Below are 12,746 nucleotides of genomic sequence, written 5' to 3'. Positions count from 1 at the left end.
GAATTCCAGGCAAACAAAGACTTTTGGTTCAATAGTTTTCAAGAGCAGCCTTTTCAAAAGGCAGTAATTGGGAGCAATCTGAAGAGTAATTTCTCAGCACACTCAGAACTTAGTAAATAAGAACTCTTTTACTCTTTTTTCAAGCAGCTCAACCTAAGATTTTAATATAGAACTTTGACTTAAAGACATAAATTGACTAGAAAGGCTCAGCAGGGCTGCTTATATTTTCATATTTTGCTTTTTAACCTGTAATGCCTAATTCATACTGATAAGCTGTTCAGTAATTGTTTTTTGCCATTTTTCTGCCTGAAAATGCTCAAAGCACCCTTTCTTGAAGCCTAGAGAAATGGCAGGTAGCAGATAAACACCTCTAAAACCCTGTGATTCCATTTAGCTTTGTACACTTTGTTAAACTTGGATTTTTTAAAATTTATTTTGTTACTTTCCTATTTTGCCACCTGCATGTAAGGAGTAAATGTGAATTTTATGACCAGTAAAATGAGTGTCATTCTTAATTGATAATTAAAATTGTTTGTGGTGGAAAGTGGATGACAAAAGAGTCACTTTCTGACTCTGCATCATTAATAATTTAAACTTCACTGTCTTTTGTGACATGTAATATTTAAAGACTGACATTCTGTCTCTGGCCATTATAACTGAAGCTTAATGCCAAGTCCAAATGCTTCCAGTAAAAAGCACAAAAGAAACCCACAAACTTCAGCCATGCTTCACCCCCCAAAGAAACCCTGGTGGAACAACAGGCAAAAAAATGAGAATTGAGAAAGAGCCCAGCTTATTTTTAAGCATTGTCTCCACATGCCAAGAGCAAGTGAAGATAAATGTGTCTGCATGTCTCACTTTTGTAATCTGGCGCTAAAAGCGGTGGCCATCTGGGTGCTACTTCATCATGCAGTCTGTTCCCAGCTCACTCATATGTTAAATATGTTAAAAAAAAAGGCTCCAACATGTGAAGATTACCTTCTCCTCTGAAGATGCTGCACAGTTTCCTTCAGAGAGCATATTCTGAGGGGATCATGGGGATATCTCATCCTGCGCGGCAGGAATGACTCAAGTGGACAGCCATTAGTGACTGGAGTTGGGGGGTGGTGACTAAAGGCACTTATGTAGCATTTGGAAGGAAATAAAGGGAGATTTGGCTCTACATGTGCTGTAGAGGAAGTGTCAAAGAGCTTAAAATAGAGAAGCATTTTGTATTCTAATGTAAAATAAGCACTGGTTTGAGGCATGGAAGGAAAGTGAGATGTTACACAAGAGTAAAAATAGTTCATGGGATTGGCACAGAGGGGAGCTGAGGAGCACTGGGCTGGGGCTCTCACGCTGGAAGGTTCCCTGCCCATGGCAGGGGCTGGAACTAGATGATCTCTAGGGTTCCTTCCAGGCCAAACCATTCTGTGTGCCCGTCCCATGTGCCTGGCAAATTGCTCTGTGCCCTGATGTGTTTGTGCAAGGAGCCTGTTCCGACCTGAGGGGAGTCCTCCACCAGCATGGCAAAGAGAGAGATCCCCTTTGGGCAGCGTTGAAATATCCCCTTCTCCTTGCCTGGAACAGTGTCCTACCTCCCACCCTGCCTTTGGAGGAGAACCCAGCCCAGCAGGATCTTATTCCAGCTCTGCTGGTGTTGGTCCTGCCCATGCTCTGTGTCCCTTATCCTCACCCAGCTCTGCATTTTCTTGAGTGAGTTTATGGTTGTAATGTAAAAGGAATCAGCAGAAACCAGGTTTTAATTCTATTGTATTGAGGAGCTCAAAATACCCTTTTAAAGGGCAGGAGGGAATTGTTCAGTTGGGCCAAATTTCCTGTTCATTTAGGCATGGGCAGCTCAGGCTTTCACCACTGAGAACTGAACAGGTTTCACCAGAAAATCACTGGTTGCTGTCCCAGAGTAATTTTTTGTCAAACTGTGCCTTGAAATGGCAAAGTTTCCCTGTACCAAGGCACTCTTGGAAAATTATGGCCCATTAATAAAGTAAACATGATAACATTTTGTGATGTCTTTGGAGTGTTCTGCAGTTACAAATTCCTGTAAATGTAAGTGAATGTCTCTGGGAGATGGGAAGGCTTTGCTTAATATTTAAAGATAGAGTTAAAAGTTTCAAAGCTGCAGAGATGACATTTGATCTGACTGATTTTGATAGTTCAAAAGGATGTGCCTTGCACTTGGAAAGCTCTGAGAGGCTGCATTGTTTGTCTAATCCACGTACAGAGTGTGTAACAGCCTCTGCTCACTGCAGTGGGAATTGCAGGTCTTTAGAATCTTAGCATATTTAAATATGCAAAGCATGTAAACTTCTCTTCCCTCTAGGATCACCATCCTTGGAACGGGTGCAAAGTGGCTGGCTGTGCTAGAAGAGAAAAATTTAAAACCATGTAAGCCTCAAAAAGCTGGTGAATCCCTTCTGTCCTCCCTCCTACCTTTCCTCTCCTGGTTCTGGCTCCCTGTCTTGTCACAGCCCTTTATGTAATTATTCTGGATTGTAGTGACAAACAGTTCCAAACACTTGGAGAAATTCTGCCTTAACCTGTGCTGCTTTTCTCCTCTTTAAGGTGAAACACACAATCTGCAAACACTCCACACTATCCTGTCTACAGGATCACCTCTCAAATCTCAAAGCTATGAGTATGTCTACAAACACATAAAAAGCAGTGTCCTCCTGGGATCCATTTCAGGTGAGGTTTTTTATGCTGCAGCATCTCAGGAATGCTCTGATTGCCTGTGCAGCTCCCTGCTGCTTGCTTGGGAAGCTTTGGATCATTTGGGATTGGTTAGAGTTAAAGTGGAATGAGCTGTCTCTTTAGTGCTGAGGTTTTCTGCATAATTCACTGTGCCATAATGAAACTCAGGCACTCCAAAGCGGTTTTGGTGGATGTTTTGGATTTTAAGTATGATCATTTATTTTGACTGGCTGTCCTTAGGGGTGGCAGGGTGAGATCAAGCACAGTCTATTAACCTACAGAACATACTGTTCTGCATATAGCTGACTTTAGCAGAAAATACCTCTTGGAGAGTTCCCATTTCAGTTCTTTTGTGCCAAGTAATTGGCACTGCAGATGGATTTTTTTTTTGTGGATTATATAATTAGAGAAATATCAAGCCCCCATGCTGTGCAGTTTGTTGTGAGCAGTGCTGGCTGAGGCAACTTCTGCTCACATAAGGTCCACCACAGCACTCCTCATTTTGCTTTGTAACAAGGACTGACTTTTTCAAAGAGCTTTTTAACTCAGTTTGATTTTTAAAATGTGACTATTCTGCTACTGAAGTTATCTCAGACTCTGGGCTCAGTAAGAGTAGTGCTGAATCCAGAACTTGCTACTACAGACATTAGTAGACTCCAATGCAGAAGCCTATTTTTGAGAAAAGATAACATGATTGATTTGTGTCTTAATTCTCTTCCATAAAGTCCTAGAAAGACTATAAATATTCCAGTTAAGTAAGCACTTTGACAGTATCTATTTTCTTAAGATAACTGTTCCTCCTGAAGGCCTGGCTCCCCTCCTCCCATGTTGATAAGGTATAAAAGCTAAGTAAATGTAGCTTGACTGGTTACTTTAAACTAATGAAAACAAACAAGAAAACATTTCTAAGTAATTCTGTAAATATCTGAAGTCTGTAAAGCAGGCCCTGTTTGTTTTCTCTCTCCTATAAATGGAAATTTCCTTAAATGAGATTAAAGACACTGTTGGAAGGAGAAAAGTTTTGCCTTAAGGGATAACTCTGCATGAAAGGCATACACATAGAACAAGATATATAAAGTAAGGAAGAAAACCTTTTAATAAAAGTCACAACATGCTAGATAATGCTGTTTGTTCTGTGCTGCTTAGTGTGGATCAGCAGCCTTTGGCAAAGGTTGGCAGTTGGCTGTTCTGGTTCCTATGTAGTTTTCAGGTCTGCTTTTCCCAAAAAATATTGTATATTCTAAATTGATTTCTTTTATTGCAGGTGGAACAGATATAATTTCATGTTTCATGGGTCACAATGTTACAGTTCCTGTTTACAAAGGAGAAATTCAGGCCAGAAATCTTGGCATGGCAGTGGAAGCATGGAATGATGAAGGTAACTATGATCCAGAATACTGTGCACACTTTGAAAATACAGTAGCAAGGTGATCTTAACTTTGACAACAAGCAGTAAGTGTAGATGCTCTTTGCTTTGGTACTCTGTTATTTACAGAAAGGAAATGTGGAAAATGCCTCTTTTTTTGTCAACAGGAAAGCCAGTTTGGGGTGAAAGTGGAGAGCTGGTTTGCACCAAGCCCATCCCCTGCCAGCCCACACACTTCTGGAATGATGAGAATGGCAGCAAATACAGAAAAGCTTATTTTTCCAAATTCCCAGGTATGTTCTGAAGGCCTTTGGAGGCTGTAAGGGAAGGCACAGGTTCATTTGCTGCTGCCCAGTGACAGCCACAGGTGCAGCTTTGAGTCCCAATTTCCAGGATGAGCTATTTCATAACACCTCACTGTTTTCTCATGCTTTGTTGTGACCAGAGATCCAAATAAAAGCTGTAAGGATTTCTGCAAAGCTCCAATGCAGTTTGGCTGCAGCTGTGCCTGCCCCAGGCTGCAGTGCAGGCACAGATGTGAGCTGGAAGGAATGAACATGGCAGGGAATAATCAGTGAGTGCTGCTGCACCTCTGCCAGGCTGCTCCTGCCTGCCTGGAGTGGTCAATCCCAAGAGAAAAGTGCTGACCTGCTTCCTTATTAGCATGAGGATTAAATAGATATTAAATATTTGCTGCCTCAGACATGCAGCCTTGGCCTTCTACAGGATAAAGTGGACCAGAGGTTTTTCTGAGTAATTGTGGAGGACTCTGCTCATCCTGCTGTGGCACAGCAATGCCAAAACCCCTGGTGCCTCTGGGGCAGGGATTTTTTAAGAGCAGGATCTCCAGCTGCTGTTTTTTGGATGTGAGAACTTTTTTTTTTTAATAAATACCAGCAGTACAGAGTGGATTCACAAGAAAAGTCAGGATGTGCAGCAGGAGACAGTCACACAGGAAACCTGAGGAATGTGAAAGTTGCAGTCTGCATGTAAGCCTGACAGCAGTAAATAGAAAAGACAATAATCAGTGTGACACTTTCAGGACTGAAATCACTGAGGGTCTGTCTGGACCCCTTTTCTGTCTTTCCTGGTAAATGGGCTTGAGATGGTAACAATTAAGTTGGAAAATGGTCTTAGGTGCAAATAATTGAGATTGGTGTTTTTCCTCAGAAAAACTTGAATAGAATTGAGTTTTACTTCTGGTTTTGGCAGGCTGCTGTGGCAGTATCAATCTTAAATAATACTGAAAATTCAAACCTGATTTTGTATTAAGACAAATAAAGAACAGTAAGCACAGAAGCTCCCTAGGGAATTGTTGATACCTATTACACAAGCCCAGAAAGCTTCTTGTATGGAATTGTGCATTATAAAAAAATGGATCAAGAAAGACAGTGAAAGGAGGTGGGAATGTTGTTACTTCTGTGGAATAGGCTTCCAGTAATTCAAAATGAGGTGTTCAGAGCAGCTGGTTTTGTAAGGAATGCTGTGTAGTGATTTAAACAAGCCATCAGATGATAACCTGGGGCTTGATCCTGATTTCTGAGCTGCTCCTGGGTGTGCTGGTTCTTACATAACTGTGGGGTGGATTGTTGGTGTATTTCTGTGTGTTTCACTCAGAATGTCAGCTGTATTTCTGTGTGTTTCACTCAGAATGTCAGCTGTATTTCTGTGCATTTCACTCAGTTAATGCCAGCTGAGTGACTGAATGAGGAAATCCTGCTTAACCTTTGCCATTCCCCACCAGGTGTCTGGGCCCATGGTGATTACTGCAAAATTAACCCCAAGACTGGAGGAATTGTCATGCTGGGCCGCAGGTACAGGGTTCTGGTGGGAGTGCTGGGAGAAAACAGGTGTTACAATTTGCCATCTTCACCTAGGAGTAAAATACACGTGGTTCTGCCACCCTTGTTAGCTTTATATTAATTTTATTGAATCTCATATTGTGAGTTTCAACCCTTAATCAGAGCAGCTGGATTTGAGGGAAGGGAGCTCATTTCAGGGTTCACTTTTGTGTTTATGAACACAAGACTGTACTGGACATGGTTTTGTGTTCCTTGATTCATAATGGTCCCAGAAGTTTGGGTTGAGAGTGCAGCACATCCAGGGTGGGGAATTGGGTAACTTTTGTGGTCTTGGCTTTGCCACCACCTTGTTTTACAGCAAAACTTCTTACAGAAGGTCAGGTATGAAGTTGTGCCTGTCAGTGATCACAGACATTCAGGATCACAACTGGGGCTGAATTTACTGTTTGCATTTCAACAAAATGTTTCATGTTTGAAACAAAGTTGAGTTTATTAATGTTGCTGTTCTCTGTACAGATTAATTTTAATGAGTAAAATGCCTTTTTGACTCAAATTCTCTTAAAATTCTGTTTCTAATGTGGTTTTGCTTTCACTAGAGAGACTTGCTTAATTGCATCAATTTTTCCTCTTGATCAAGCTGTAATCACACTTTAACGTTTCTTTGTTTTCTTTCTGATTTTTCAGTGATGGTACATTAAATCCAAATGGAGTAAGATTTGGAAGTTCTGAAATCTACAACATAGGTATGAAATCAACTTTCCACCTCTTCCAGCTATGACATTGTTGCCTCAAATGTGAAATACAAGCATTACAAAGCTGTTTAGAAGGATTAATTGGGAAAAAACTTGCTGTTTTTCAAATGAGATAGTACAGAGTACATTAGTATCAGTAAAATTTCATTTTGTAAACTTGAAATTGGTTGCTTTCCTCAACTATCTGTAGGGTGGGGAGTGACTCACTAGGATATACAAAAACAACATTTTATGGAGCAGATTTTTCTTTTTCCCCTAACCTGTCAGGCTTTTCTTCTTCCCCTCAAGGCAAGCTCTTGACACTGTTTTTATTGTACCTTTCCCGGTAATTAGAAGTAGTTCTTGAGCTTGTGCTTTGTATTTCAAAGAGTGTTTTGTGACAGGGGGGAGCTGTCCCTGCAGAGGTGCTGATCTGAGACTCGAGGAGCTGCTGCCTGGTTGCTCTTGTGCCACCAGGACTTTGTCTCCTGTGTGTGCTGCAAAGCCAGAGCAAACAGCTTTGTGTAAAACCTTATCTAAAAGTAACAGTAAACTTTGTTATGGACCTCAGTGGGCTTTAAACCTGGATTTTCACATAAGAGCTGAAACTAGGCGGGCAGAGGGTGCCAGTTTCCCTTTGCCCATGCAGGGGAGGTGATGTTTTGTTTGAGCATCCAGAACACTCCGCAAAGCCCAGCTGGGGCAGTCACATTTTCTGGAAAAATCCCTTGGGCCAGGATCTTCTCCTGGGAAGCTGAGAAGCTTCAGAGAAAAAGGAGAAGCAAATGAGATAAGAATGTTTTCCTGTGTTGTGCTCACGTGTGGAATGTGTTTGGAGATTGTTTCATTGGTTTCATGTGAGTTGTTTTGGCTCTTTGGCCAATCAAGGTCGAGGCTCTGGAAAGAGTCACAAGTTTTCATTATTATCTTTTTAGCATTCTGTAAGTATCTTTTCTATATTCTTTAGTTTAGTATTCTGCAATGTAACGTGGTATCATAAAATAATAAATCAGCCTTCTGAGAACATGGAGTCAGATTCATCGTTCCTCCCTCCGTCGGGGCACCCCGCAAATACAGCACCACCCCACAAACACATCCCCCATCCCTAACAAAGCTCCCTCTTGCAGTGGAAGCCTTCGAGGAGGTGTCTGACAGCCTGTGTGTGCCCCAGTACAACAAGGACGGCGAGGAGAGGGTGATCCTGTTCCTGAAGATGGCCTCCAGCCACGCCTTCAGCCGCAGCCTGGTGCGGCGCATCCAGGACGCCATCCGCGCCGCGCTCTCCGCCCGCCACGTCCCCAGCCTCATCCTGGAAACCAAAGGCATCCCGGTATGTCAGGGGAGAGGCTGCCTGCTGTTTTCTTTGTCACCTTGAATAGTAATTAAGGAGCAGTTGTCACTGCTCTTCAAGCCCACGTACGTGGAAATTTTAGCATCTCAAAAGTGTATTCGGGCTTTATAAATAGTTTGTCTATGTTGCCTAGCAACATCTTTTCATCTCCTCTTCAGCTAAGCGTGGTTTTTGTTTTTTAAATGGGTTGCTTTTTTCTCAATAGTGTGTTCTTAAACCTCTTGAGAGAAAATATTAAAAAGGTCATTTAACTTTAGCTTTTCTGGCTATCCATAAGCATATTTTGTTTTTGCTTTCCTGTTATGAGTGACTTTCTTAGGAGAGCTGAGAGCACTTGGCAAATTCAGAAGATCATCTTGTAAGCCATTTCACTTTTACACCTGTTTAGCCACTTAAATGGAGCTCTGTCACTGTCTTAACTGTAACAGTAATTAAAATGAAATTGTTGTGCTTGTTCAGGAGGAGAAATTTGTGCAGCTGAAGGCTCTTCGTGCTCAGTCTGTTGAAGCTGCTTTGCTGGAGCTCTTTGTGTGAACTCCTCAGTTGGAATATCTGTTTTACAGCTCTCTCTGATGTTACAGTGTCTCTGAGCAGCAGAATAGGGGTGCAGTGCGGTTTTCCCCACTCCATTTGCACATGGACTTGAGTGTGTCCAAACCAAAGAGTTGAGGCTTCAGAGGCATCATTTGAACCTGGTTCCCTTTCCTGCAGGGTGGCTCTCCATGTGGAAGTGCTGTAGGGCTCAGCAGCACTGTGTGGTCCACAGAGGGATCTAGTCTTGATCTCTTGAGTTAATTTTGTTTCAGGATGCTGTTGGCAAATTTTGAGTCCTTGGCTCAGAATGTCTTTGCATGAGTGTAAAATTCCCTTAAGTTCCCATTTTCTGGACTGTAGCTCAGCTTCTGTGTGGAGTGCTGAACTTGTGAGCTGTGTGGATCACCTGAGTGTTCAGCAGGGAGGTGCTTGGGATGGGCTGCCCCTCAGGAGAGCCTGCCTAGATCATTAATTAGCTCACACTGACTGAATTGAGTGAATTTTAATTACCTTTCAGGTAAATCTGCCAGTGGTGAGGTGATCAAAGCTGTCTCTCATCTTTCTTTAAAAGTTTTGCTTGGAAGGAAGGGAAACTGCTGATTTTCTGCTACTTTTGGAAATGTGCTTGACTCCTCATCTGCAAACAATCTGATCCTGACACTGTTCTGGTAGAAACAGTACAGCTGTGCTGAGGTGATTTAGCAGCACAAAACATGCTTTTAGTAGGATATTTAGTGTTTAAAACATAGTGTGACTCTGTCTAGTTCTGTCCAGACCAAATAAATGTTCTGGTCATCATCCACAGGATTTACTGATTAAAGTAAATTAATTTACTTGGAACAGCCTTATTTTTTTTTTTTAAAGAGGGCATTTCCCTTGCAGGCCACTGAGCTGTTGTGGTTTCTGGGCGTGTGTGAAAATTGGGTTGCTGATTGTTGAGGAGAGATGAAGGTGGCTCAGGAAGGGCAAGGGTTACCCATGACTTCAGCAGATCTAATAAGGAAAAGTTGGAATTTTGATATGGATACAATACTGTAAGGGTGCTGAGGATTATTCCATCTGTTCTCAATGATCTCCAGGATAAATGGGGTGCCTGGAGCTCACTCAGGAGGTTCAGTGGCTTTGGAGCCAGGACAGCCAGGGTTCCTCCCCCAGCACATTGAGCAGGTGGGATCCTGTTCCAGAGCAGGAACATTGAGGAGGGATTTCTGTGTCAGCTTTTCCACACTGCCACCCCAAAATCCCAGTGACACCAGGAAGGGGCTCAGCAGGCCTTGGTGCCTGTAAAAGCAGAGATCCTGGGCTCAGCAAGCCTTGGTGCCTGTAAAAGCAGAGATCCTGGGCTCAGCAAGCCTTGGTGCCTGTAAAAGCAGAGATCCTGGGCTCAGCAAGCCTTGGTGCCTGTAAAAGCAGAGATCCTGGGCTCAGCAAGCCTTGGTGCCTGTAAAAGCAGAGATCCTGGGCTCAGCAAGCCTTGGTGCCTGTGAAAGCAGAGATCCTGGGCTCAGCAAGCCTTGGTGCCTGTAAAAGCAGAGATCCTGGGCTCAGCAAGCCTTGGTGCCTGTGAAAGCAGAGATCCTGGACTCAGCAAGCCTTGGTGCCTGTGAAAGCAGAGATCCTGGGCTCAGCAAGCCTTGGTGCCTGTGAAAGCAGAGATCCTGGGCTCAGCAGGCCTTGGTGCCTCTGGAAGCAGAGATCCTGGACTCAGCAAGCCTTGGTGCCTCTGGAAGCAGAGATCCTGGGCTCAGCAGGCCTTGGTGCCTGTGGAAGCAGAGATCCTGGGCTCAGCAAGCCTTGGTGCCTCTGGAAGCAGAGATCCTGGGCTCAGCAAGCCTTGGTGCCTGTGAAAGCAGAGATCCTGGGCTCAGCAGGCCTTGGTGCCTCTGGAAGCAGAGATCCTGGGCTCAGCAAGCCTTGGTGCCTGTGGAAGCAGAGATCCCCCAAGCCTGGCCTAGGCTGCTCCTGCTCACCCTGGAGCACATCTTCCTCCTGGTCAGAAATCACAGCTCTGATCCCAAGAGAAGAATTTGGGTTTTTTTCTGCAGGGTTATTACTTGGAGCCACACAATGTAATAGAATTTGTGTGATTCACAAGTGGAGGTGAAGCCTCTGTTGGTTCCAGCTTATTTTATTTGCTATGGTTTGTTTTGAAATGTTTAACTGTAGAGGACCATTTAAGCTCAGTTTCATTTCACCCTTTTAGGAAAACTGTCCAATTCAGATAAGAAAATCCTGGTTTTCTTCTTCCAGTGCAGTTGAGCTTTGTTTTTTGAGTCCACTCTTAAAAAATTGAAAACTGTTTGAACATTGGATGTGTCAGAACATAAAAACCAAATATTTTTAGTGTTTATACTGTGGTTTTGTTGTTTTATATTGCAGCTTGATCATGTTCTCACAGAATTGCCAGTAGGAGTAATAAACTGCCACAAACTCTTTGAATTCTACCTACTCTTCAAGTGATTTTTCAGAAGAAAGTGCTTCAAGTATAACAAAAGAGAAGGCATTCTGCTACATTTTGATAGAGTTCTGGAGTTGGTGGGGGGGTTTCATGAATATTTTCATAAAACCACTGCATGAAAAAAAAAGTAATTTTATCTTTGCTGGTTTTGTTTTTCAGTATACAGTAAATGGGAAGAAAGTGGAAGTAGCTGTGAAGCAAATAATTGCAGGGAAAGAAGTGGAGCAGCGGGGAGCTTTCTCAAACCCAGAGGCTTTGGACCTCTACCAAAATATTCCTGAGCTTCAAGACTATTAAAGTCGCTGTTTTGGGTTTGGTTTTATTTTTGTGTCTTTGTTCTGTATTTGTTTTGTATATACCAATACTGTATGTAAAGAAAAAGCTCTATTTAATACCAGTGGCTCTTTTAAAAGGAAAAAATATTTCATGAAGTGCATTATGAAAGGCTTGGGTAAGCTTAGCTCCCTTTTATTGGTTAAATATGCCATATATTTTGGAGTTTTTTTCCAGCCTGGAAGGAGAAACCTGCCTGTTTTGATATTTATATATATGAGTGCATCTTTTCTGGTTAGATTTACATCAGCAGCCCATCAAATGGGAGCACCAATAGTTGCAGATAGAATATTTCTTTCATAAAATATTTGCTTTTTTGTAACTGGATTTTTAGCAACACTTTTCAATCCCTGTGTTTGTCCCCTGTAAGGGAGTGCACAGTGATTTTAAATGGTAACCCTGTGTCCCTGAACCATGCAGTGTTCTCAGTGTAGTGTGCATTAAGGTGTTTTTATAAAGCCAAACCATAATGCACTGAACCCATTTGACTCAGAATCATTTCTTGAGATAGCTGATGGTCCCTCTGGGGGTGATTGCTGCTCCATTTTGTGCTGGAGCCTTCTCACTGCTTGAAGCTGCTGCCTGAGAGACCTGTGGGGCTCAGAAGGTGCAGGGAGCATTCCCTCCTCCTCATTCCTGGGGTGTTCCAGGTTATTTCCATGGAATTGCTGACATCACTGTGGATCAGCAGAATTACAGTTGAAGACATTTCGCTTCCTTGCTTGAAGTCCTTTATTGGCTCGAAGCTTGGCTGAGGAATTCCAGGGTGTTTCTTTATTAAAAGCTGATGGGTTTTGTAACTTTTTTTACTAAATGTCATGTTGAAAGTGAGAGACCCCTTTTCTAGGTCTGTAACCCTCCAGTTTACAAAGGGAAAAATACTGTCATTAAAAAACTGAGCTTACTGAAACAGGGAAATGGAAGCACTAAATGTTTTGTTTATCATCAAAAACACTTGCAGTAGCTGTACCAACCCTCTGGCATTCAGTGTCTCCTGCACTATTTGAATTTTGTGGGTGAAATATTATTGTACTTACAATTGTGTTGAATGCATTCAGCGTTGATAAAGAGTTAATTAAAAGGAATAAATTCTTTATATATAATAATTATATAATGTATCTCCCATCTCTTGCTGTCTTTATTTTCCTTCTGACTGGTTGTTTTGAAATAATTTTTAGCTTAGTTTGTTTCTGATTTTAATGGCTTGTTTTGGGTTTTAATGGTTCTGATTTTAACTTAATCCAAGTCCACCTTAGTCCAAAACTTTGTGCTGGTACTTTCCCTACTGTACCAAGTCAGACCATGCTGGTGTGATAATAAAAATACCAAGCACCCATTAGAAAGGTATGAAAAGGAGCTCTCCAAGCTGCCAATAACCTATGATTAAAAGTACTCTTAAATTCCTTCCCCTTCTGGCTTGCTATATATAAATTTTACATTAACTGTGACTTTGTATTCATTAAAACTTCATTATATT

The 12,746-nt window shown here is 42.2% G+C and overlaps 1 protein-coding gene across 1 annotated transcript in view; it reads left to right on the top strand.

The window, feature by feature from the left end:
• Positions 1–12,387, top strand: part of AACS (acetoacetyl-CoA synthetase) — a 36,776-nt gene extending 24,389 nt beyond the window's left edge. The window contains exons 11-18 of the mRNA XM_059485092.1: positions 2,324–2,388; positions 2,566–2,688; positions 3,959–4,072; positions 4,228–4,353; positions 5,805–5,874; positions 6,547–6,605; positions 7,721–7,923; positions 11,096–12,387. Coding sequence (XP_059341075.1) covers positions 2,324–2,388; positions 2,566–2,688; positions 3,959–4,072; positions 4,228–4,353; positions 5,805–5,874; positions 6,547–6,605; positions 7,721–7,923; positions 11,096–11,233 — 898 coding nt within the window. The 3' untranslated portion in view covers positions 11,234–12,387. The remainder of the gene's footprint in view (positions 1–2,323; positions 2,389–2,565; positions 2,689–3,958; positions 4,073–4,227; positions 4,354–5,804; positions 5,875–6,546; positions 6,606–7,720; positions 7,924–11,095) is intronic.
• Positions 12,388–12,746: the final 359 nt, after the last annotated feature.

This window comes from Ammospiza nelsoni, chromosome 18 (assembly GCF_027579445.1).
Source record: "Ammospiza nelsoni isolate bAmmNel1 chromosome 18, bAmmNel1.pri, whole genome shotgun sequence".
NCBI classification, from domain to species: domain Eukaryota; kingdom Metazoa; phylum Chordata; class Aves; order Passeriformes; family Passerellidae; genus Ammospiza; species Ammospiza nelsoni.
The sequence above is the reverse complement of the archived record's forward strand: the minus strand, read 5'-3'. Positions and strand labels throughout refer to the sequence as shown.